At 37.1% G+C, this 25,376-nt stretch overlaps 1 protein-coding gene across 2 annotated transcripts in view; it reads left to right on the forward strand.

Moving 5' to 3' along the window:
- chst15b (carbohydrate sulfotransferase 15b) overlaps positions 1-25,376 on the forward strand; it is a 56,725-nt gene that overhangs the window by 18,542 nt on the left and 12,807 nt on the right. For both annotated transcript variants that reach the window (XM_088915626.1, XM_088915627.1), the window contains exons 2-3: positions 22,982-23,595; positions 24,953-25,292. In XM_088915626.1, coding sequence (XP_088771752.1) covers positions 23,158-23,595; positions 24,953-25,292 — 778 coding nt within the window. In that variant the 5' untranslated portion in view covers positions 22,982-23,157. The remainder of the gene's footprint in view (positions 1-22,981; positions 23,596-24,952; positions 25,293-25,376) is intronic.

Raw genomic sequence — 25,376 nt, forward strand, 5'->3', positions numbered from 1 at the left:
AGTAAAGTTCAATAGTAACTAAACATTCTTGGCCAGGTCATTACACCTGGACCTCCTCATCGATAAATCTGTTGTACAAAATTAGTATATCATGTACCATACTTCACTCTCTACATCAAGATATTGATGACATGAGAGAAATGTTCCTTGCCGTGCTTCTCTTTCTTGATTCTCTTTAGACATGACATTCAGGTTTAAACATTTTATCACCTGTGCTCAATCAGCTCTCTTACTAATGAGGCGATTTAGTACACTAGAAGTCATTTGATTTTATTATATCATGGTCAGTCACAAGTGCTAAATTCATCAAAATGATGTCAAAAACATCTAATCAATATCCAAACTATGTATTTTTATTTTATTCTAGAAACACACATGCATACAGTACTAAGGTTCTGTTAGCACAAATGAAGTAAAATGACATCTTGTTAAAAGAATATGAGTCCGTCAGCTATTTCTTCAAACGGACATTGAGGAGGACATTGTGAAAGAAAATGCTGCCCTTCCTGTCCTTGTGAACATAACCTCTATTAAAGGGCAGGTTCCCTCTTTTGCAGGATGTAGAAGAATTGAGAATTTTCCTGTTTGTTTATGTTCCATTCCAATTCCTGTGCCTTTAATATACATTCTTTGATTCTTATTTCTTTTTCAGTAATTGCTCAACATTGTCATTAGACTTGAGCTTTAAGAGCAATGGTTACAAGTTAATGGAAACTCAGTATACAAAATACCCGTTTTGTAAGGATTTGTGTTGAAAATATATTATTATATATATATTATTAGTCCTAAAAATGAAGAGAGCTTTGAAGTATTATTTACTATGTAGTATTCATCTTTATAAAATAGCTTGTGTAACATCGCATTTCCACTGCTTGTGTGGATGGGAGTGGACTGGCTGGCTTGAGTCCATGCCAAACCAATAAATAGGAAATTCCAACTTTTTCTCAGCATGGCCAGAGTCAGAATTACTGGTCCTATGGCAGCATAACACAGATGGTTTATAGGATATCCTTGCAGTACGTTTGGAATATACCCATTGTAGAACTATGCTCAGAAAAAAAAACAGATGCTGAAACCTGTTGAAAAGATTATTGTTATTTTTATTTTGTGTTAATGGTTTTTGGATATGGCTACATTGTAACTGGAACATGCTGAGACAGAACTTGAGTTTAAGTTTCCTTCTTTTCCTGCTTTGCAGTGTTGGGACTCTGAGTTCTATCCTGGACCTGGAGTGCTACCAGTGTGGAATTTGCATGTTCATTCTGTGTTTATGTGGGTTTTCTCTGTGTGCTCTGATTTCTTACCACAGTCCACATACCTACTGGTAGGTCAATTGCCTACTGGGAAAAATGACCTTGGCGTGAGTGTGTGTTTGTCTGTGTGTGCCCTGCGATGAACCGGTGCCCCATCCAGGGGGTATCCTGCCATTTATATTCTGTTGATGAATAAAAGCTTGCCAGGTTAGGATCCAGCTCCCCCTCAACCATTTATTGGATAAAGCAATTTAGAAAATCGATGGATGGGTTTCCTTTAAGTGAAATAATTGAATGCATACATTAAACATTAATATTGGTGTCTACTCTGTACAGCAAACATTTAATACTGCTTGTTCACAATTCTTGGTGAATGAACAGTTTATTAATGTTACATATTTGATTGGATCATCCATTCACTTTCTAAACCACTTTATTCAGTACAGGGTCATGGGGAAAACTGCAGCCAACCTGGCAAACTATTATTAGCAGCTGAAACTAAATATGCATTTTTATTCTTCAATAATTATGTAACAAAAAGGGATCATTACCCCATCTTAAGGAGTCATGCTGATTATGGACTTCGGTCAAAATCCATACAAATATACCTGCTTGTTGTCAGTTTTATTGTGTTATTAATATATTTGCCTTTTAGTAAAAAATTAAATACATTAATATGATTTGTTAAATAAATTCAAACAATCCACGTGCTTTAATAAGGTAATGAGGGCTATTAACAGGGAAAGGAGTTTATTAACTTTTAAATAGTCTTTTTCCTACTTTGTAAATTGCTTGCTGCATAAATATGCATGGATATCTGTAAAATTAATGTACTGTAATTACATATAGTACTTATCAAAGGGTCTGGTAAAATATATACTGGCACAAAATATACCGCACTATACTTGACTTTGATTGAAGTACTGTACAGACTGTACAGTAACCTTACTGAGAGTTGTACAGAAGAGCCCTTTTCTATACATCATCATTAAAACATTTAATTCAGGTTATGTAACAGAAATAACTGAGCTATACTCTTAGAAACATTAAGCTGAAATTCTATGTAAAACATGCCAACAATAATGCTGGCTTCTATGCTACAAAGATTTAACTCAGTTTGGCATTATCATCACTTTTTTATCAGATAAATAAAATGCCAAGGAAAGTTAAATTGCAATATATTTGGAGTAACAGTTTGTTTGCATTGTGTAGACATCAGAACAATGTCATAAAAAGGCTGTCACATTGTGCTTGTAGTGCAGTCTGTATGGACGGGGTCATCAGTGGAATGGGTATAAGTCTTGATTAATTTGTAACTGTGGGTGGATGTTTGGATGATTTCTTTGGGATGTTAGGATTAATATCCTTATTAATTTCTTTAGCAGTCCTTATACAGTATATGATCGTCATGATGAATTTATTTAACTGTGATTATCATCACTTTTTGTAATGATGAAGGACTGTTATACATATTCATTAAATACATGCAACACATATTTGATATACTACCTGTTTTGTGCTGTTGTTGGCACAGCTTCTTTTCTGATCCATGCAAAATTTCTCTCTGATAACAAAATCTTTTAAAGTAATGTGATTGCAATAGACATCAGATGTTTTTTTGCCACAGGTGTATGAAATTGATGTATGGTTTTGTTCTTGGGTTAGTGGAAACAAGACCAGGGAACTGAAATCTTTGCTGTGTTCAATAAAAGAAATAAGCATGACTTTTGCTTTAAAAAACAGCAGCAATCCCTAAGTAAAACAAAACAAACCATGTCTGAGCACATTATCACTGTCATAGTGTATATAGACATTTTATGCATGTACTTGTATAGTATAAAAGGTCACGTGGTTATAATGTTATTGGTTTTCATCTCTGCATTTTAATATCCTGGTTTCAGGACAATAAATTATGACATTGCTTTGCTGCCTTGGTGGGGACTGGTGATGTAACTTGTGGAAGACAAACAAAACCTTTCACTGCTCTTTGCTAATTTCTCTTCCTTTTGTACTTTTCAACAAAAGAGATCTGTGTGACCACAGCAGGATGAACATGCTGTTTTATGGCTGGCTCTGTAAACAGGATTCATTCATTTTTGGTGGTGGGGTTTAGTGTGGAGCCAGGACTGACTGTGCTGCAGTTACTGTTTTATTACTGTGTCATAACCCCTGCCCAGAGTGCCATATTAAAGGATTGTCAGAAGGATCTGTTATCAGTATGATTTTGATAGCCTCCTGGTACAAAAAGAGGTCAACCATCAACTCGTAATTGTAAAAGTCATAGCCCATGAGAAACCTTGTTACAGGGAGAACACTGGGGTTAATATCCCAACCCCAATTGGGGTACGCATGTTTCTGTGTAATGCAGGTACAGTAAATATCCTTTTTATCATAAGTATGTAAGTAAATCAGAGTGATGATTGGTACAAAACTTCTTAAGATTTAATAAAAATAAAAGAAAATTGCCAGTTTAAAATAACTTAGTGGAAAATTAATACATTCCCACATGGAAAAGTAAAAAAAAAATTGTTTACAGTATGTCAAAGTTTTCTCCATTAACACTTAAATCTTTCCATAATATGTTTTGGATGCTAGACAGAAGGTTCCTCGATATGTTGCTTTAAACAGTAATCATTCTTAGTAAATTAATTAGCTAGTGTTTTCTTTGGTCTTGGCTTATGTCAGGTATGGGCAACACAGAAGATTAACAGTGGAATGAACTGTACAGTAAACACTGGCAGGCTTATTTTGGGTAGGCAATTTATAAATGAAAATAAAGAGATTTACTTTAATTTTAGCCACATGCTCATAATGCCATCAAGTCCATAATGGTGACTGTATAGATGGATTGAAATCCTTCTCTTTTTTTTTCTCTGTGATCTAATTTGAGATATTGAGTTTTTAAGGGTATGTGCACTCTGACTGCTTCTGAGCCACCTGCACAAATTCACTCACTGATTGTCAATGTTGCTCTAAATAGGTATCACAGGTGTGGACTCACTGATAAGCTTTGCCCTATGGTGTGCTTCCTTTTTAATTCTTACTCTTAAAGTAGCTATATTTAACTAAAATTCAATATATGTTTGAATCATAATAAAACACATGAAGATAAGAATACAGAATACCTCTATACGCTTTTGCAACGTTTTATTAATTTTAAAAGTTGTAGATTGTGCATTATTTTATTGTCTTTCAGCATTGTTTTTTTTATTAATTTAGCTTTTATCAGGTCATGTTAAGGATTAAACAGTAAGTTCTATTTTTTAGAAAGGAGAAAATTGTATTTAATTTTTCTAGACTATCTAAGAGGCAACACAGATGTTATCAATAAAATACAAATCACTACATGGGTCATGTAACCTTATGTTTTTCAGAAACACAGAATTGTGACACTTTATTGATTTAAAATTGCCATTTTTGATTGTAATGAAATACATGTTAGAATTACATTTTCTCATTATTATAAGGATCTGACCATTTGTAATGGCCAAGAGAGGCAGTGTTATGTGTTGAAAAGTGTTCATAGAGTATACATAGAGTGTATTTACTCGTAACAAACCTTGCTCTAGAATATGGTCAATAAAGAGCTCTATAACTTACTCCAACCAGATGGAAATAACCAATACTAAAAAAAGATCAGTGTAAATGCAAATGTTTTGATCTTCTATGGTAGATACATTTATTACCGAAGGTGTATAGTATGAATGGGCTGAAATAAACATGTTTCCAAAAGTTTCTAAAAGGCATGAGTCAATGTTCCACTAACAATAACGTAAAACATTGAACCTTTAAGCTTCTAACCACAGAATTATTTACAATGGAAAACACCCAATGCAAACTTAGGCAGGTGTTAACACTACACTTAAAATACCTCCTTCACAATAACAGAGTATATCCACATGACAGAAAGTACTGAATGTTCTATATACTTCCATTTTCTAACCACTTTATTCAATACAGGTTTGGGGGGTTGGGGGGTGGAGGGGAAGCCGGAGCCTATCCTGAAAAGCAATGGGCGTAAGACAGGATACACCCTGTTTGGGATGCCAGTCCATCACAGGGCACATGCAGGCACAAACATACATACTCACATCAGATAATTTTTCCTAAAAGCCAATTAGCCTATCAGTTAGACTGATAAAAGCCAATTGTCTAAAAGACTGATAAAAGCCAATTGTCTAAAAGCCAAGTAGACTGTGGGAGGAAGCCAGTGCACCTGGAGGAACCTCATGCGAACACAGGGAGAACACACTCGTAGCACCCCAAGAATTGAACGCAGGGCCTCAGTGCTGTGAGGCAGGTATGCTGATCACTGCACCACCGTGCTGCCAAGTATGTTCTACACTAAAAAAGTAGCACTATAAAACTGCAAACAGTTTTGATGGCTTCTAGACAAGTTCTTACCCACTTCTTTAGAGGTGTGATTGAACTTGAAGTAATCCAAATTAGAATGACAAAGGAACAAGTAATAGGCTTATTCCATGCTGAAAAAAAGAAGAAAGAAAACACAATGTTTTGGCCGTGAAGCCTTCTTCAGGTGTGAGAGAGACAAGGCAGTAGGCAAAGGTAATGTAGCGGGAGAACAAAGGCTGGGAGATCTAGAAAAAGATTTGGAGGAAGCATAGTGGGTCACAGCAGGTGTAGGCTGTAGTAGTTCAGGTGGGTAGCTGCGTCAGCATGCGTAGGCTGCAAAGGAACAAGTAATAGGTTTATTCCATGCTGAAAAAAAGAAGAAAGAAAATACAACGTTTTGGCCGTGGAGCCTTCTTCAGGGGTGAGAGAGACAAGGCAGTAGGCAAATTAGAATGACTCCTACCACGTGTGGGGTGGAAGCCCTTTTAAAATTAGAGCATGTTTTTCAAAGCCAAACACAAAGAGATCTTCTCAGATGGTAGCCCCATTTTCACATAATATTCTTCTTTTTGGTACCAGTATTACACCTATAAGGTTACTTGGCCAAACAGTTGCTGCAGAGGAGGATGTGTACTTCTTTGAGGTGCAGTTCTGAAGCAGGCGTGGGTGTAATGAAACCAGTTTCAAGCCTATTGGTGCAGGTTCTCAAAACAAGGGTTTTTAATTTTTTAAACAAATGCCAAGACATCTTGTGTTGTGAAAACAATTTGATGGGTTTGCATACATCTTGGTATATGCAGGAACAAGCACATGTGAAACATTAATGGTATGACAACCAGAAATGATATGCATATCTGAAGTTAATCCATGGATTAGTGATATGGGCCAAGCATGGACAATGGAGAAAAAGAAATGGTGGTCTGGGGGGCCATGTTGCTTTACTCTGGTTATCCCATTTTTAAATATAACCAGCCCGGTGTTATTGCAAATGTACCTACAGTATGAAGTTTGGATTTAATTAGCCACCTTGTGAACAGGAGTTTGTATGGCATTTCTCAATGCTGAATATGATGCATTGCAGATGAAAAAATGAACTTTAAGTCTATTCAGTTGCAACATTTACAAAACTTTGGTTGGTGATGAAGTCTACCAAGATCCAACTCAATGGGTTTGTCTATTCATGCTAAGATTTTATGAAAGGTTTTCAATATGTGCTTCAGACTGTCATCTCAGTTTACTTAGGACCCACATTTAGGTCACATTTTGGTCTTTAAACACTAGTAGGTTTCCTAGGAAGAAGGAGAAAAATCTTTAAAATTGAGAATTTCAGTCTCCTAATCAGGCTTTCTTTATTACTCTGTGAAAGGTATTGCATATTTCCTTTTAAAAGTGACAACACATTGTTAAGCTTTTTAAAATAATTTTCATCATTGTTAGGCTTTGTGTTTTTACTCATATTGTGATGTAGAAAACAGCATGCTGACTTAGTGTTCAACCAGCAGAGTCATTACAGCAAAGTGTTTTTCTGAAGAGTTTACATCCAAGTAGTAATTTAAGTGTGCCTTTCTTTTTGTTGTAGTTCTGTTTTCTGTGTGAATGTATTCATGTTGCAGCTAGTCTTAGAAGGATTTATATGATCTTCTGAATGTGGAAACCAGATCAAAGGTATTATGAAGAACAAAAAATCTCTTTGATCGTATGTTTTGTCTGGAGATGGCCTTTGAAAATGTATCTAGATCCACCCAGGCAAGCCATCTGCCTCCTACAGTGGGGGAGATGAAATAGGTGGGGAAACAAGCGGGTGTATTTTTATAACTTATTGAAGTGCATGAGTTTGTGTTCATACATCATTCATGGGAAATGCAACTCTCTGCCTTCGAAATACAGCTTGTAAATTAATTGCAATCAACAGTTCACTGCTGTGTTCGCACACATTACCAGTGAGTTCCTCAGCATGTGGTGGCTGGATGTGCGTGACGTTCGACACGGCAGTGATGGGAGTGGAACTGACTCAAATATCCGATGTGAAGTTAAGCCAGGCAGCCAGCAGCCTGCCTCACCCTGTAACTCACAACTGGCAGCCCACTGAAGCTCAGCAGGTGTGAGCCTGGTCAGTACCTGGATGGGAGACCTCCTGGGAAAGCTAAGTTTGCTGCTGGAAGAGGTGTTAGTAGGGCCAGCAGGGAGCACTCACCCTGTGGTCTGTGTGGGTCCTAATGCCCCAGTATAGTGACGGGGACACTATACTGCAAAAAAGCGCCGTCCTTCAGGTTAGGTGTAAAACTGAGGTCTTGGCTTTCTGTGGTCATTCAAAATCCCAGGGTGTTTCTCGATAAGAGTAGGGGTGTTACCCGGCATCCTGACAGAAAGTTTCCCATTGGCCTTTAAGAACCAGCCTCCTAATAAGCCTCATCTATGAACTGGCTTCATCAGTCTATTCTTCTCCCCACTGATAGCTGGTGTGTGGTGAATGTACTGGTGCACTATGGATGCCGTCGCATCATCCAGGTGGATGCTACACACTGGTGGTGGTGGAGGGGAGTCCCCATTATCTGTAAAGTGCTTTCAGTGGAGTGTCCAGAAAAGCGCTATGTAAGTGTAAGGAATTAATAGTAATATTATTATTATTATTATTACAGCTGTGCTCACCTAGGAATAAATGCATACTGCACATCCCTCTATTTCTCTGCTTGAGAAATGAGGTCCTTTGATCAAGTAGATTAAAACTACTAAATGGGATGATTGGTATCTTCTCATATTCGTATATGAAATATTTTTGGAGATGAAGACAGATTGGTAAATCTTCCTATAATGGCTTTTTTTGTCTCAGGATGTGGAAGTAAATGCTTTGTGTTGAACTTAACAAATCTTACAAACCTAGCAAAGTAGAGTTTACATCAAGCAAGACCTACAGTATTATGTTGAGGTTCTTGATCAGATTTGCATGTGGTATAAATGACCCATGTATGCCTTCCAGACAGATAATTTCCAAGATTGACTAAACTTTAATCTTTACCCCTTGAGTCTGATTTGGAAAAAACACTGTGAATGTTTGAAAACCTGCACAGGACAAACAGAAAAAAATACATTGAAATCAATATGCAGTTCCTAGCTTATTTTCATCTTGCTTTGAAACATTTACTATTTTTAACAGATATCTGAAAATTTGCCTCAGACTAAGATGGATTTAATTAAGAGTCTGTTACTAAATAAAAAGACTCCAACCACATCGATAAAAAACAAAGTGAAGTTTCTGTTTGAAGACTTTATCTCATGATTTATTGAAAGATTTTTTCATGGAACTTGCTGTCATTCACATTGAACTACTTTTCTCTGAACTTGGGTTTTAAGAAAAAAAATCAAAATTTCTGGTCTTGTCTGATAGTCTAAATTAAAAATGCATTTTTTTGGAGAAAAAATATAATTTAAATATATAAGATTTTTTTTTAGGATTTACTATTTCCCCAAAACATGCTATGTGATAGGAAACGTAATTGACATCAGATTATGTTAGCTTAAAGGCATTATGCAGACATTGCAGTTTAATATTGTCCCTAGTGTAAGGATCAAATCTCATACAGTATTCGAGCTTTTCGATGTTTGCCTGTGTATATGGGCTACATAGCCAAAGGCATTGCAATATTAGTCCAATTATAAGTATGTTTTTGCTACAGTTTTTAGGAGACCATTGTAATAATTTCCCTAGAGCTACTTTGCTTAAAGTAAATCACTAAGGGCTTAAAATGCCTTAATCTTCATGTTTTATAATTTCATTAGACAGTGTTGGTTTTGTGCCTCCTGGCTATGAATTAACCAAAGGGAAGCTAGTCAGAATGATTGCAAACTAGAGGTGATGTTCAAAGTTCAAGGTCTGCCTTTGTAAATTCATTGAGGAACCATTGCCAATTTATGGTCATATACTAAAAGGAAGAGGAATAATTTTCCTGAAACAATTGAATAGAGTGTAACCCATTCAATTGAATAGAACATTGAGTCTGATGTTCACATAGTCATATAGTCATTTGGATTTAAGAGTGCTTAAAGTTTATTGTCATTGTTTTATTCATGATTTGAAAGCAACAATTGATAACAAATGTATGATAACATAAGTGCTGCATTTTCTATGTTACAATGTTGTCCATATAAAAATGTGTTTCAGAAAAAAACAAAATCTGTTCATTAACTTAATGTGTATTTATTCTAATTGTTATCCAAATATATTTCCCATAGGTCAAAATAGGCTTAAAAGTACAAAAAAGCATATTTTTCTGTGTGATAATTAATATATCATAAATGGATATGTTAAAAACTTGCATCTGAAACCAAATATTTCCAGTCTAGATAGCTTGCGGTTCTAATGAATGTAGACAAACAATGCTAGAAGTGTGTTAGAAATGTGATTTATGTATTGAAGCAGCAATGTAATTTTGTTATATAAGTTTTATGCATCAGCGTGCGTTAAGTGGAAAATAGTGTTATGGCTTTATTTTGAAACAAGTGCAACTTTGATGAGCTAGAAAAACACAGCAATCCTTCCGGTGAGAGGCACCCAGGACAGAGCACTCTCTATCCTGTGCGCTCGCTTCTTCATCTGTATCATCAATCTGTGTGAGAGGCTGAATTACAGGCAGAAAAAGCCACAATCAAAGAGCAATTTACACAAGCTGTGGCTTGATCCTCAGGTTTAATTAAAATAGACAGGTTGTAGAGATTTGTCTCAGTTTCAAAGCAACCTGCTGTTAGATTGTCAAATGGAAGCCTTTGGAAAAAAATGACTGCGGCTCACATGTGTCTGCACAATGACAAAGAAGATGTTGTGTTACTGCTCAGCAGAAAGTCTTATCTTTTTTGTTCTTGCATTAACACACTTCCTGTCATAAATCTTTGACAGGATGTGGATGTGAAGCACAAATTAATATTTTCAGTGTTATTAACTTTGTTAGATGGATCACAGACTGCGCTTACTCTAGAAACTCAAATGTATGGTGGAAAAATCTTTTTATATAGTGAAACTAAATAGTTTCAGTACTAATGCCAGCAAAATCATAAATTACTACTTTCACTCTGCTTGTCTGAAAATCTTTAAACTTGTTTTTACTCCAAAATGTGTTTTTAAAGCAGACTTTAAACCAAAATGTTTTTAAGCTTGCATATTTGTGCAAGGATCAGCAGCTGACATACTTTTGCAGAAGTACTTCCTGTTTTTTTTCTTTTTTTCTCACAAATGGTTTTCTGGTTCTCATCTTTGAACGTCATTTTATTTGTTTGCTCTGAATTTGCTGTGGCTTCAAAATATGAAGACTGAGCCTTGTGGTTTACAAAGAACCATCCTGGATCTCTACTGACTTCTTCACCTGTAATTCATTTGATATTCCCTTACCCCTTTCTGAGGATGAACAGCAATACTGTAATGAATTAATTTCCCATTTTTTTATTTTCATTATCCTCTTTTTTGGTTAAAAAAACATAATTCCACTATTCAACAGTGGTTGCATTCAATGGTTGTTACAACATACTGCACATAGGCAAGGTAAAACAAATGTATTTCTATAGCACATTTTCGTACACAGGTTATTCAAAGTGCTTTACACAAACAGAAACCATAAAAAACAGAAAATAAAATAAAATTAATTAAAAGAATATCACAAAAGAAATAATTAAAAACACAATAAAACTAAGCAAAAGCAGAGAAAAATAAAACAGTTTTTAACTTAGATTTAAAAATAGCTAAGGTTGGGGCACATCTAAGATCCTTTGGGAGCTGGTTCCAGCTGACTTGGTTCTTAGTCTTTAGAACCCTAGAGTCAAGGTAAACACAAAGTCTAAGCCTTCCCTCTTTGTTCTCAAAGAGAATTATCTCAGACTTGTTCAAATGAAGAAAATTTTGTTGCATTCAGTTATTTATTTTCTCTAGGTGTTGACAGATTAAATCTATAGGACCATAGTCATTAGGTGAAAGAGCTAAATAGATCTGAGTGTCATCTGCATAACTATGATAAGCAACCTTATTGCAAAATTTGACCTAGTGGAAGAATGTGAAGATTGAACAAGAGAGGTCCAAGAATTGAACCTTGGGGAACGCCGCACGTCATAGTGGTCACTTGAGATTTATAATTGCCAATAGTAGCATAATAACCCCTACCTTCTAAATACGTCCTGAACCACCTAAGAACCGCTCCAGATAGTCCAACCCAATTTTCCAGTCTATGCAGAAGTATTTTATGGTCAACAGTATCAAAAACTGCGCTAACACCAGGACTGATATTTTACCTGAATCAATATTCAGGCGAATATCATTTAGTAACTTTATAAGAGCAGTCTCAGTGCTGTGATATAGTCCAAAGCCAGATTGAAAGTTATCAAAATAGTCATTCATTTTTAAAAAGTTGGTAAGTTGATTGAAAATAACTTTCTCAATAATCTTGCCTATGAAGGGTAGATTTGAAATGGGTCTATAATTAAGTATAGAATGATCCAGATTTCTCCTTTGTCTGGTCAAAATGCAAAAACGCCTGATAAAAAAGTAAGCCATACACTATTTGTAATCAATCCATTGATAAACAACCAAAAACATTTTTAAAAAGCTGGTGGGCAGAATATAAAGACAACAAGTAGATAGTTTAAGGATCAAGGATTTTACAGTCAATAGCACTAAATTCAGACATGATAACCGTATTTTTTCTATGTAGTGATACATCTATCAAATTGTCATTGTTTGATAAGGTGGTACTAATGACTAATCTGATATTTTCTGTTTTATTACAGAGAAAAGATACAAATTCATTACATTTTTAGCAGATAAAAACTGAGGGATTAACTGAGTCAGGAAATTAGTTAACTTATCAACAATGGTAAATAAAACACGGGTATTGTTGATATTCCCATTAATAATATTAGAGAAAAAAGATTGTCTAACCTTGCTTAACTCAGAATTGTAAATATAAATCTCTTTATAAATATTATAGTGGATCTGAAGATTTTCTCCACTTACAGTACATTCAGCCTTCCTGCATTCTCGCTTCTGACATAGAGATAAGATAGGCAGATTTAGTGTGCCCTGTTTCTACAAACCACTTTCATGTTTACCTCAGATAGATTAACTTCCGTTTTTGTCTGAGTCATGAAACACATCTCACTGTATAATGTACCTACACAATGATTCTTTGTGGGTCCAGGTGGGACTATCGTCATGTACTGTAAACTGTAAACACAACATTTCTTGGATTGCATTCCTGTTCAGAGATATACACAAGTGAAAAAGGAAGTAAAATGAAAAATAAAATGTGTCAGGAGAAATTACATTGTAATTAGGAGAATTACATTGTGAGAAAATGAAGCGCTGCTCGATGAATAGGCAGAAAGCGGAATCAATTATTTGGAGCATTTTAATAGCTGGATGTAAAATACTTCCAAAGTGAATATTGCTTGCAATAATAATGACAATTGTGTAAATTCTTCAACATTTACAGTATATTCATATTAATCAACTTACAAAGACATGTACATTATACTACAGTATATATATGTCCCTAGTATTTAAATACAATGTCTGCTGGTGTCAGCTCCAGGTCACTGAAAGAGCTTTTCTATATGTAATCGAGACTGTACAAGATTCGTAAGTAATATTCACATGATGAGCCAGCCCTGTTTAAGAAAAACTGTGAAGTTGACTGCTTCTGACTGCAGTTCTACTTCTAAGAATAGATTTGTCTTGTAGACAGTGCTCCAACACTGAATAGTAGCAACAATACCCAGTGACAAACCTAGAGGCAACAAACATCACTATTTGGGGGCCAGACCATGTTTGCCACATAGAATTTGGAATTTGGGAGCTGGATTGATTCTTGAACCTGGGCTAATCCACTTGATGCAGAATCTGCCAGGGCTGCTGCTGCTAGTCCAGTCATTTAGTACAGTAGGAAAATAACTGGGAGAAAACTGTGAAGGCAAAAACCTTGTCAATTCTTACATCGAAAACTAAAGCGGGCAATGAGTGGGCTCATATCATGGTTTGTCCTCCCAAACTGAGCCCAAATAAGGCTGATCACCTGAGTCTAGTGGGCTTCCACTGTTCAGGAGAATTGCCATCGCATTGAGGGCTCAAGGCAGACACACTGTATAAAGGGATATGATGTGAGTTGTACCCACAGAACTATTTGTGCCACCATGGCAGGTCAGTAAACATGCCACCTTCAGAGGTCCTGAAATATATGCAAAGGGACCAAAAACACCACTATGAGCTCCACAGCTTTGGTGTGCTTACTGTCAGCAGGCTCCTTTAAGGCTATTTACACTTCACCTGTTACATATTGCACCTGAACCCATGCTGGGGGCATCTGCAGTTACTGTATGAATTCCCTGTGGAATATCTGACCCAGGGGAACACCTGGGTTGATATGATGCCTTCACCAGTGGATGGCTTCTCAGCAAGCAAGGCTAGAGATTGATTCTCTCTTCTGACAGGATGGCCCTCGCTGTGTGAGATGGTATGCAGGTACAGGACTGCATGGCTCTTCTCCAGCTAGACTGTGAGACCAGTCCAAAAGAGGTTGTCTGTACCAAGAGTTGTGAGAGCCATAACAAAGGCTCTCAGCTGTCTGGATGGTGCAAGTATCAACTATTATCCACATAGCTGAAAAGTATAAAAGCTCTGAAAGAGAGAATGGAGCAAGACAAGACCAAAGGGGAGAATACAGTTTCAGTGTTTGGTCTGGCCAAAGAAGACACAGGTCTTCTTAGAGGGCCAGAAGGAAGGAACTGCAGAACAGCCCCCCGCCATCTCACACAATGGAATCACCCTGGCAAAAGGCAGTACCATACAATACTGTTGGTATGTACAAAAGCCAGAAAGGGGAGGTGCAACGATATCTTTTGATGGGTCACTATTTTTCAAAATGCAATGAATTATATTAATTATGTCAATGAATAAGACAGTTCTTGAAATGTCATGCTGTTGGTGAAATCCCACTTCATCTCAGACTACACATTATTTGAAAAGTCAGCTGTAACTGAGGTAATGCAGTGGAAATTCAGGAGCCCATCTAAAGCTACTCAGTCAGATGGCAGAATGAAACAAGACTTATGACAATTCTAAAATATGTGACAAAGCTTTTCCTGGCATATCGTTCTTTTAAAGGCTGGTAAAAATGAGCCAATACTGAATCTAAAAAATAGGTTGTGAGCAGAAGGTTTTCTCTCGCAAGAGGTTTTGTGTACATGTACAGAATATATTAAATTAAAACAATTTGCTTAGGCTTCTCCTGGTTTTTGCAGCATTAAGTGGACTGTTGTAGTGTAAACCCCTTTGTCCATTTCAGGGTTACCTCCAGCAAAGCTGGTAGCTGGTACTCCTATATCCATCTGGAAGGGCTGCAGCTACTGGGGTAAGGGACACAATGGAAGCTAAGTGGAAGCTATGGGAGACTGGACCAAATGAATTCCCTGACTACTTTCAAAAGTGTCTAAAAGAGATCTTCGGATCATTCACCTTCGCCCTAGCAACCAAACAAAGTAAATGAGCAAAATGGCTTCCCCTTGTGTCATACGTGCATGGGTATGGTACATCAAGGGACATCATTACTGCTGCACCAAGGAAATTGTTTTACATAATTGAAAGAAATTGAGTCAGTTTGATGCACAGAGCTAATTTGCTTATTGTTATTATTGTTGCTATTGCTTATTAATTATTGTTTTGACAAAGTCCCCTTGTGGAAAGTGGCATCAGAAGGCCTGTGGTCCTGCACACCACCATCTTCATTAGATGTGGGATCTGTTTTTTTTAATGGATTCACACCTTAAAATGCAATGGCAGAAATATATAATCACAATCAGGTACTCCTCATTTCATTAGGAACATTTAGGAGGCTCTCAGAGAGGAGAGTCCCCAATCTGCAGCTAGACTACAGAGAAGTAGGAAGGAAACCTGATACTTGTTCTTCTGTGTTAGGGGCACCTGGAATCAGAAACTGTGCAAAAGATGTTGTTTTGTTTTTACAGCTATGAGTTCCTAGCTAATTGGGACCAGCCAAGATAGCATGGAGCTCTGTCAGTTTAGGACATCGCAGTTAGGAGGAAAAGAAAAACAGAAAAACAAACCCTCCAAAAGGTCAGAAAGATCCAAAGTAGTGGAAGAAAGCACCTCATCCCAGTAAGCCAGAGCTCAGGCAGCACCAGTGAGAAGAGAGGAATACTTGAGAAAATCTAGAGAAGGAACTCAAAGAGCAAAACTGCCGTTTCTAACACTACCGTATTGGTGATGTCCCAGCAGGCTGAAAAATGTCTTAGGAGAGTAGAAGAGCATTGTATTTTCTACCATATAGTGTGCAGCAGCAGAACAACCCTCTAGAGAGAAGGGGAGCCTAGATAGAGCACCAATCAGGACTGAATCTGGGGAAAGAAATCTATTATAGCCTCCTGGGCAGGATTAAAGCATCACATGCTCAGAGAAGAGCTAATTTCTTGGAATGAGTGAGGGAGTAGAGAGAGCTATCCCCCAAAGAGGCAGTATTATAAGATGTGCAATCTTATCTCAGAGGTACGGTAGTTAGTATCAAGGTAACCTGGGCATCATAAAACAGAGAGAAGGGGTCTGTCATGTAAAAAGTCTGAAATATGAAACTAGAAGAAGTATTGAGAAGTATTGTTCAAGCAGCCTGTGAAAGCTTGCCACACAAAGACTCCTAGACTGGTAGTGTGCAGTGGAATGTGGCTCAGTCCCAGCTATGTGGTCAGTTCTACTTTAGTAAAACTTCCAGATTATGAAATTGTTACCACATAACCCATCTGTTTTCCTCTGTATTTCACTTGAAACTAATGAGTGGTTTCAGAACTACACGGAGCCTGTGTATGCAAGATTTTCATTTCTTTAATCTATATTTTATAAAGTTACACCAAGTTCTTCAGATATTGTTGCACCAATTACATTTAAACACTAACAGTTAATTTAACATTTAACTGTTGCTCATTGATTTTGTTTTGCCTTTTATACTGTATGGCCTTATTCAACATCTGGCTCTAAGAAGAGTATTACAAGATGACCAGACAAATAGAAGGAAAGACAGAAATGGAACTTGTTATTATTGCTAGGTTTGTATAACCACTTTTTCATCTGCCAAGTGGATGACTTCACATTAGTCAGCATAATGTTTATCAAAAGGAAACGATTGTATTGCAAATAAAATCATAAGTTTCATTCAGCGATAAACAATAATTTAAAAGGCTTGCAAAACATCAATTGTCTTTGATACATTGGCTGTAGCAAAAGCAAAAGTTAAAGAAATTTAATGTGAGTTTGCCAGACTGAAGTATGACAAGGTGGCTGAACTAACCTTTTTGTTAGACTAGACACCAATAGGATCAATATGTTTTGTTGAAAAGAGAAATACTGTAACAAGGAGCAAGCTGTTTGTTTCTCTGATCCAGAATGACTGCACAGCAGTACTGAGAAGAGCTGAAAAAACTGAAAAACATTGTATTCAGTCTGTTTCATTTCCAGCAAACTATAGTCATGTTCATCCAAGCATCAATTTTCTAACCGTTTCATCCAAATTAGGGCCCCTGGGGAACGGGAGCCTATCTCGGCAAGCAACAGGCACAAGACATAACGCCTTAGATGGGATGCCAGTCCATCACAAGGCACACGCAGGCCCAGACCCCCACACACACTCACACCAGGGCCAATTTTCCCTGAAGCCAGATAGGGTGCCAGTATGTCTGTGGACTGTAGGAGGAAACTGGAGCACTTTGATGATACCCACATGAACATATAAACTCCACATAGGACAATAGTAATTTGTGATTAATATTAGATATATTTTTACATCAGAAAATTATATTTAAAATTCAATTTTAATATGCAGATATGTGGAACGGACACGTGCAGTTTGTTTTGGTTAGGTTGAATTTGTATTAATTATCTTATTAGGTTAAGTCCCATATGTACTATCCAACCTTAACAAGTACAACCATTGCACCTTGTAATAACCTGATATCCTTTTCTGTTCATTTAAATCTGCAGTAGTAATTTGAGCTGTACGTTTTTCAAACGTGGATTGGTCAGACTGTTTTAAAATATTTTAAGTCAGTGCCAAACGATCTGAAAGACTGATGAAAGGTATTCAATATAATTCTAAAACTTGAAAGGTAATTTGATATACAAATATCTCTTCATCCATGCATCCATTAGTGGTCAGTCCATCCTGTTTTTTTTCTCTAATAGGATTCAGATGAGTATACCTAAAAGCCTTGCAATTGCGTACTTGAATAGGGGATGCAGCTTACTGCCTCTTAGTTTCTGATGAAGGTATAAAACCTCACAATTGCTTACTGCATTGCTACTACACTTGGAAACATACTGTACGAAGGACGGAGTAACTGTGTCTCTTTACGAGAGACGTGTAACAGCCCCAACATGTGTTCTTTGAAATACATAGTAGCTTTTGTTAAAAAAGATCACCAAAACCACTCTGGTTCTTTGACTGGTAAACTGCAGTGGTTTAAACTGTAATACAACATATACAGTATATACATATACTTGCTGCAAAACCAAGACTGTGCTTTACAAGTCTACTATGCAGTTTTATGGTAATAAGATAATTTAACAGCAAATTGCATCATTCAGTAATAATATTTTTAATTGAATGAAATACCCTGTAAATTTATGTGGAAAAGTAGGAATGTTTGGTATTTTAATCTCATAAACTATCTTTTAGAAGCAAAGAAAACATAATCCAAAAACAAACTTTTCAAAAAGACCTTATTCCTGTGTCCTGAATTCTTAGTTGTAATGTTCCAGGAATAATGAATTTACCATTTATTCAAGTGGAAATGATAGCAGCAAAACATTACTATTTACAATCTAAAACTGCAATTACTTTTCTGTTCACTAGGTGTTTGACTAGCATTAACATAGAAAAACAATTGTACAGTACCTGATTGTAGTTTAGGTTTTGTGGCCAGAGTGTTCTTGTACATATATTTTTAACAAGATCAGTTTTTCAAAGCCTTGAGCATTACTGCTTTGTTGGAGGGGCTATTGCTACTGTTTTATTATATATAAGGATTTCTGTGTCACGTTCCAGCGTTTCAAGACACAGCTGGAGGTAAATAGCACTACCTGCGCACTTTATGGAAATAGTTTGATCTATTATTCCTCTGTCTGTATAATAAGTCCACTCCATGGGGTAGCATTTGTCAAAATCCAAAACCAATGTGTGTAATTCTGAGCACACTTAAATCAGCTTAAAAAGTATGTGAAGCAAATGCCTGATGTGCTGAATATAAGAGACAGAAGATTGTAACATTGATGTTTAAGAAGGTATTGGTATATTGGAACAGTAAATGAATGTACTGCTTTTCTCTTGCATTTCATCACACAGAATTGTTAGCCACCTTCTGAAAAGTCACATCTTGGGCTACATTTCATAAATAGTTTGATGGAAAAGGTCTGTTTTCAGAAACAGTATCAAAGCAGTAGTTTGTTCAGTAAACTTATGTTAGTTTATAGAACTGCTCAATAAATGTGCAGACTTTCCACAGATTTTATACGTAAGATTTTAATGTCAGCAAAGTAGCAAAAGCTATATTTATCTTTCGTTTCAAATTTTGCTAAGTCTTTGAAAGATGTTCTTTGAAAAACGCAAGATAAGATCTGGGGCCATGTGATGAAGTAGTATAAAAATGTATGTAGCTATTTTTTTGGGGAGAACTATCCTATTGCTATTCTCTAGTGTGGATGATAATGGGGAGACAGGTGAACGCTAGGTACTAAAATATAAGTTTAGTGAAGTTAGGAAAACCATTATTCATTCCTCAGAGAGTTGATTCCGTTTTCCATCCTTTTTCAACCCCTGCAAATGGCTTCCCGTTTTTATCAGCACAGCTCAGTAGATGTGTGCACGGGATGAGAGTGGAATGCCCATCTTCTGATAATATAATCCATTTACACCCAGCACATGGCTTTTCTTTGCATGAGGATGAAAGCTCTCTATCTCCCAGGAAGGTGGAAGTAGGAAAAAGGTAGCAAGCAGCTTGGGAGTAGCATTCCTTATCAGGCCTCCCATATTGTGACACTGGTACAGAGTGGTAGGGAAGTGGTGCAGAGCTGTTGGGGATTAAAACTGTAAAGGGCAAAAAAGGAGTCAATGCCACCAAAATTCATTAAAATTGCCCACTTGTGGTAAAACATTAGAAGAAAAAAACAATGGCAAAAAATCGCATTCTTTGGAAAATTGTATTTATTCTTAGAAATTTTGGTGACTGTGATCCCCTGTTCAACAGGACATACAGAATGAGATAGTGAATAAATGTAATGTAAAAAATGTGTTTTATCCATGAAAAATAAAACAAAACGACCTTTTCTTAAGAGCTGTGCGTGGGCTGTGTTTTTGTGGTAGTCTTGCTGTGCCTGTGGATAAATAAAGCAAGTAACTAGTTATTCCGTGCACTTAATAATCTTTGGACAGAATGTCTTTAGCATTACAGATGCATACCATATTTAAAACACCAACAAAAATGCAACTGTTTAAAAACATCCAATACTGATGTCAACTCAAGAAGAAAGTTCCAGAGAATTGTTGGCAATTGTTCCGAACAGTTCTTTCCAGGCCCTGTGCAGACGACACAATCCGGAATGGTGAGGAAACACTGGGGGAAAAGTCATGCAGCAGACGGGAATGGGGACAGGCGGCGTGTCCTTGGTGTGCAGGTGTCCAGGGGGAGTGAGTCCGGGGCGAACAATCCAGGAAGATGTCCAAATGGGGAATCCAAAACACAGGCATAAGTCCATGGCCAGGTGATCCATCCAGGAGATTAAAAAGGGAACCGGGTCGGGACCGGCAGGGGGAACAGGAACAGAAAGTGAAAAGCATATTGGAGCCAGACGCATCAGGACCCGGGCTCACACGAAACGAGATTCAATGTAGAGCCTCGATTGAAGTGGGCGTCTGGCTTATAAAGAGGGAACCGAAAAGGGGCTGGAATAAGGAACAGGCACGGGGAATGAGGCAGAACGAGGAAGGGCTGGAGCATCCTTATATGATAGCCCTAATATGGTCCTGGCCCCAGGCTGGTGAAATTAAGTTCTAAGACTTGTTTTGCTTGTCCATAATAGTACAAGATATTTCTAGTAAGATGTGTGCTCTTCATGGAGTAGCTGAATATGCTTAATTAACATATAAAATGATGCAGCAAAGCATGAAAGGCCAAGGAATTTGGGTACATGCGCTTCTGCACTATGGTAGTAAGGTTTCAAAATGAATGATACTTACTGGAATGACTACATTACGTATGTAGTTGACAGTGGCTTTGAGGTTTTACATGTATCAGCACGATATGGGAAGATGCAATGTAGCAGTTTGAGGAGACGTGACCATAACACACTTCCTCTTGGTTAGTTTCAATGTATGAATCACTGGCAGAATATTTCCTTCAGTTTTAACCTCAGGGCACCATGTTTAAAGGTCTACAGCATGATGCCGTGGGTGGGAAAGAATGGACAAAGAGTACACTTGCCATTCAGGAGTAAAAATAGAAGGCTTCAATTTAGCCACAGATGAGCTGTTGCATGAAACATCCTCCTTATTCTGAAGAGCCAGGGTATGGAATATCTCTTGTTGTTTTTATTCTGCTAAATATTCTCTTTCACAAAATCACTGTGGTACATGGTAAACCTAAGTAAATTGTAGCAAATAGTGAAATAATTGTAAAAATAGGAAAAGAAAACATGAAAGCGGTGCAAATCATGATGAATCAAAGAATGTTAAAAGTGTGTTAAAACCACAGGAAAGCAAAAAGTATCATATAGTCATATACTGCGGTGAACACAAGCGGAAAAACATTTCTTTCTGTAAACATTTTTTCTGTAAAGGCATTTAATCAAATCATAGACTCTGTATATTATTTCACGAGGAATGATGGCAGCCGAAAGCTTGGGAGAATTTAGAATCATTTATTGAGATGTGGAGATTTGGCGTAACCCGCTTGGCTGAGGGCCGACCTCCCGGCCGTTGGACGGGGAGGATAGGACCCCCATGCGACCAATGGGGTAGCTGCAAAGGTGGAGAGGGGGTGGAGGAGGGATGCGGAAAACGAACGAGGAAGAGGAGAGGGTGACATTTGATATATATGGAGACCGGTTGCTTACGTCAGGATTAGTGGGAATTGCGGCAGCTGTGTCGAATGAGCTCGGCTGCTTTCATTCCTCCCGAACTTTCATTAAAAACTCCATTTAAGAATTCTGTGTTTTTCATGAAGTCAAAAGGTATTTATTGGAAACATATCTTTAAATTCCATTTCCAAAATTTTAACAACTCTTAAAATGAATTGTTACAACACCGCATCATTTGTGTTACTTGGAAATCAGAACTTTTTGTGGAAAAAACAGTAAGCATTGGTTATCAGTTATCGGTTATCGGTCAAAGAACGTGGACAACATTAATGTACAGAATTATTGAAATAGTCTTTCAGTTTATTAACTTTGACTTTGAAACTTTATATTTTACATGCCTCATTGCATTTCATTTTTAAAACAGTAGTCTGTAATAGCCCATATAGTTTTTTATCAAACCTTCACACAGTATTTACAGATTACAATTTGGTGTCTTTGATATTCTCACCACAGCAAGTAAATCTGCTGCCAGGAAACACATACTGTAGAGTGTTTATTTTTCAGAGTCACTTTTATTTAACTGTTTCCTATATAAAACATTCCCAGTGATGTCTTTGAAAATGCCTAACACTTATTTTATGCAATCTTTCATTCAAATTTGCTGCTTGGATTAGCCACAAATTATGCCAGTTTATTCTGTGATTGTGTCATTGTCGTATTTTCAATCATGAATACCAGCTTGTATGAATACAAACTTCCAGGAAGTTTACAAAAGCCTTCCTGGTACACTTCCTGGTTGCGACCAATCCATTTGATTACTAACAGTTGGAGGTGAAATGCCATCAGCCTGGTTTAGTCTACCCATGATTACATGTTCCAGATGCCAACCTGACCTTGCCAGAGCCTAAATGGATCTGTTGCTTTGTAAAATGGCCTCAGATAAACCTCTCTGTGCAATCTGACATGCAGATGAGAACAACATATATGACCTTAATTTCTAAAGCATTTGCAGGGATGTACCCTTGCACAACTCTTCTGATCTCTTGGAAAGTGGTTTCAGAGTCTATATTTAGGGGTATTGTGTTATGTCTACAGTCACCAGGAAAATTGTAACTTGAAACCATAAACCTCATTTTGTGGAAGTCATGCTTGACAAGAACGTCAGTCCCATTTCCAAGTATCTTCTCCTTTTCAGTTGCCCTGCAGCATGACATACATCTCAGACACTTTGCTTGCCTTTGCTAACTCAAATTATTTTATTTTCCTGTAGCACAAGACATGCACAGAAAAGATGTTCTGATCCTGTGATTTCCAAAAGCATCTCGAAGAAACTCCTGAATGGATGAAACACCTGGCCCTTTCCAGCACAGTCTCCAGCCAGCTGCGGCATTCAGAGGCTTCAACCGGGATCGAGAGAGTAGCTGTTGACATGATCCTGCCCCGGCAATGACACCGACCGACTACAAGTACATGCTACTCCGCTCCAGCTCAGAGAGTTACAGGAAGCAACCTTTCTTGTTCCAGGTGGACAGCAGCCAGATGAATTTATTTGCCATTTTAGAAGTCAGGAGGGATAACTACAGAAGATGGAGCACATTGGTGTGTTTTAAGAAAGCAAAATTGTACAGCATTTTCTTTGGGCTGACTGTTATGTTTCTTATCATGGCGTCATACATTCTGACTGGAGATAAGAAAGGGCTCTTGCTGACCCCTTCACCGTACCACTTCAGCACCTTGGAAAACCCTGGGTCTCTCCCCCTCAACCTGTCTTCCACGAGGGATTACGTGAACATAAAATTAGTCCTAAAAACTATCAAATCTAATATAGAATTCACCTCCAGGCAGGTGCCGGACTTGAAAGAACTTTTAAGAAATGAGCCACATGTGAGTATTAAAATGTGTGTATGTTTTAACATGTAAAGCTTAAAGTGGGTTTTCATGGAGATGTAATTACTTTCCCCAAAGGATGTTTAACATTTCTACTGCTGAAACCTACTGTGCTACCGTAAAAACCATAGATGTAAATACAGAGTAGATTAATAACTAAATACACATTAATACACAAAGGATCTTTAATCAGTCTCTAACTTAATTTACAAACATATGTACTACTGATAATACAGTATATGTAAATTTGGGAAAAGGAAACATTTATTATTTTAATGAGCCAAGCCACAGTTGTTCTTTCTAATGCCATCAACCCTTCCTTATTTCCTAAGAGATAAAACACTTATGGTTGTGAAACATGTTTGTAGGTCTCTGTCATTAGTTTGCTCTGCTTTTTACTGTAAAATTATTGCCTTCAGAAAACTAGCAGTCATATCAAATGAGATAGGAGCCTTTTTTTGGAAACACGATGCTAGTGTTTGTATATGCTTCATGGATCCTTTGTATCTTAAACTTTTAAATTTGCTATTAAAGCTTTCACACCTGCTCTCCTCAAAAGAACAAAAAAAACAGCAGCAGTCCAAGGAAAATTTGCATATACTGTAGGTGGTTTAGTTGTGCTGCAGCTTAAGTTATGAAAGTACTTAAAATGTACTTCAGTTTATTTCATTCTACTTTCATGTTTCTCTTTTGGTAAAAAAAAACTGCCTTATTATGGACCTTCTGCACTGAACAACATTGTGTGAATAAAGTTTCACTTCTGCTGGCTGATATTTTTCATTGGGAGGGCAGTTACAGTAGTTCACCACCAAGGAACAGGCTTTTTGAACACGCAGTGCACTCTGTTAAAAAACAGTTTTGTTGCTCTTTTTTAGGCTTCCTGCTTTTATGCAAAATATGCTTGGCCATGTAACTCCAAATAGGAATGAGAGGCACACATTCTCTGGTTGAACCACACAGAAGTCCTCATCTTTATTTTATTTTAAGGGAATGTTACTTCAGTGAGGTTTAAGAAGTCAATGAGAAGTCAGACCTGTGTTAAAACAAATCTAATTTCTGTTAAACGTTTCTTCTTCTAGTACAAAATCTTCAAAATAATCTCAGATTTCTATGAGTAAAAAACATTGAAATACATTTTATACTTCAGTTCAGTTAGGTTTTCTTCAGTTTCTTATCAAATTCAGTTCTAATTGTCGGGATTCATACTACATTATATTGCATAGTATTAATGAAAAAGCATATTGAAGAATTTCTTTCAAGTTTCAGTACTATTCAAAAATGTAATTTAAAGTAAAACTCAACATAAATTACACCTCATATCAGCATGTATAATATACTGTCATTTACTTTTCAGATGTTTTCTGTGATTCCCCATGAATTCCTTCAGAATGTTAAAAACCCTTGCTGGTATGAAGAATACTCTGGGAATATCACTGCTGATCCATATGGGACGAACTTGTATGCACTTTATTCAAAGCGTTTCCGAACTGTCTTTGATTACCTGAGAAATGCTTTCCGGGAACACTTATACCACCATGAAAGCAAGAACTATCGCATCCGATGTCTACCGTATTTCTACATCATAGGTCAGCCCAAATGTGGTACTACAGATCTTTATGACAGGCTAAGGTTACACCCAGATGTGAGGTTTACCACCTTCAAAGAACCACACTGGTGGACAAGGAAAAGATTTGGTAAGCCAAAGTCATTTTTCATTATTTTACAAATATATCCTACGAAGTGAAATTAGCAATGTGGTTATACTTTGTGGTTTAGAT

Source organism: Atractosteus spatula, chromosome 5 (assembly GCF_055471065.1).
Source record: "Atractosteus spatula isolate fAtrSpa1 chromosome 5, fAtrSpa1.hap1, whole genome shotgun sequence".
In the NCBI taxonomy this organism is placed as follows: Eukaryota; Metazoa; Chordata; class Actinopteri; order Semionotiformes; family Lepisosteidae; genus Atractosteus; species Atractosteus spatula.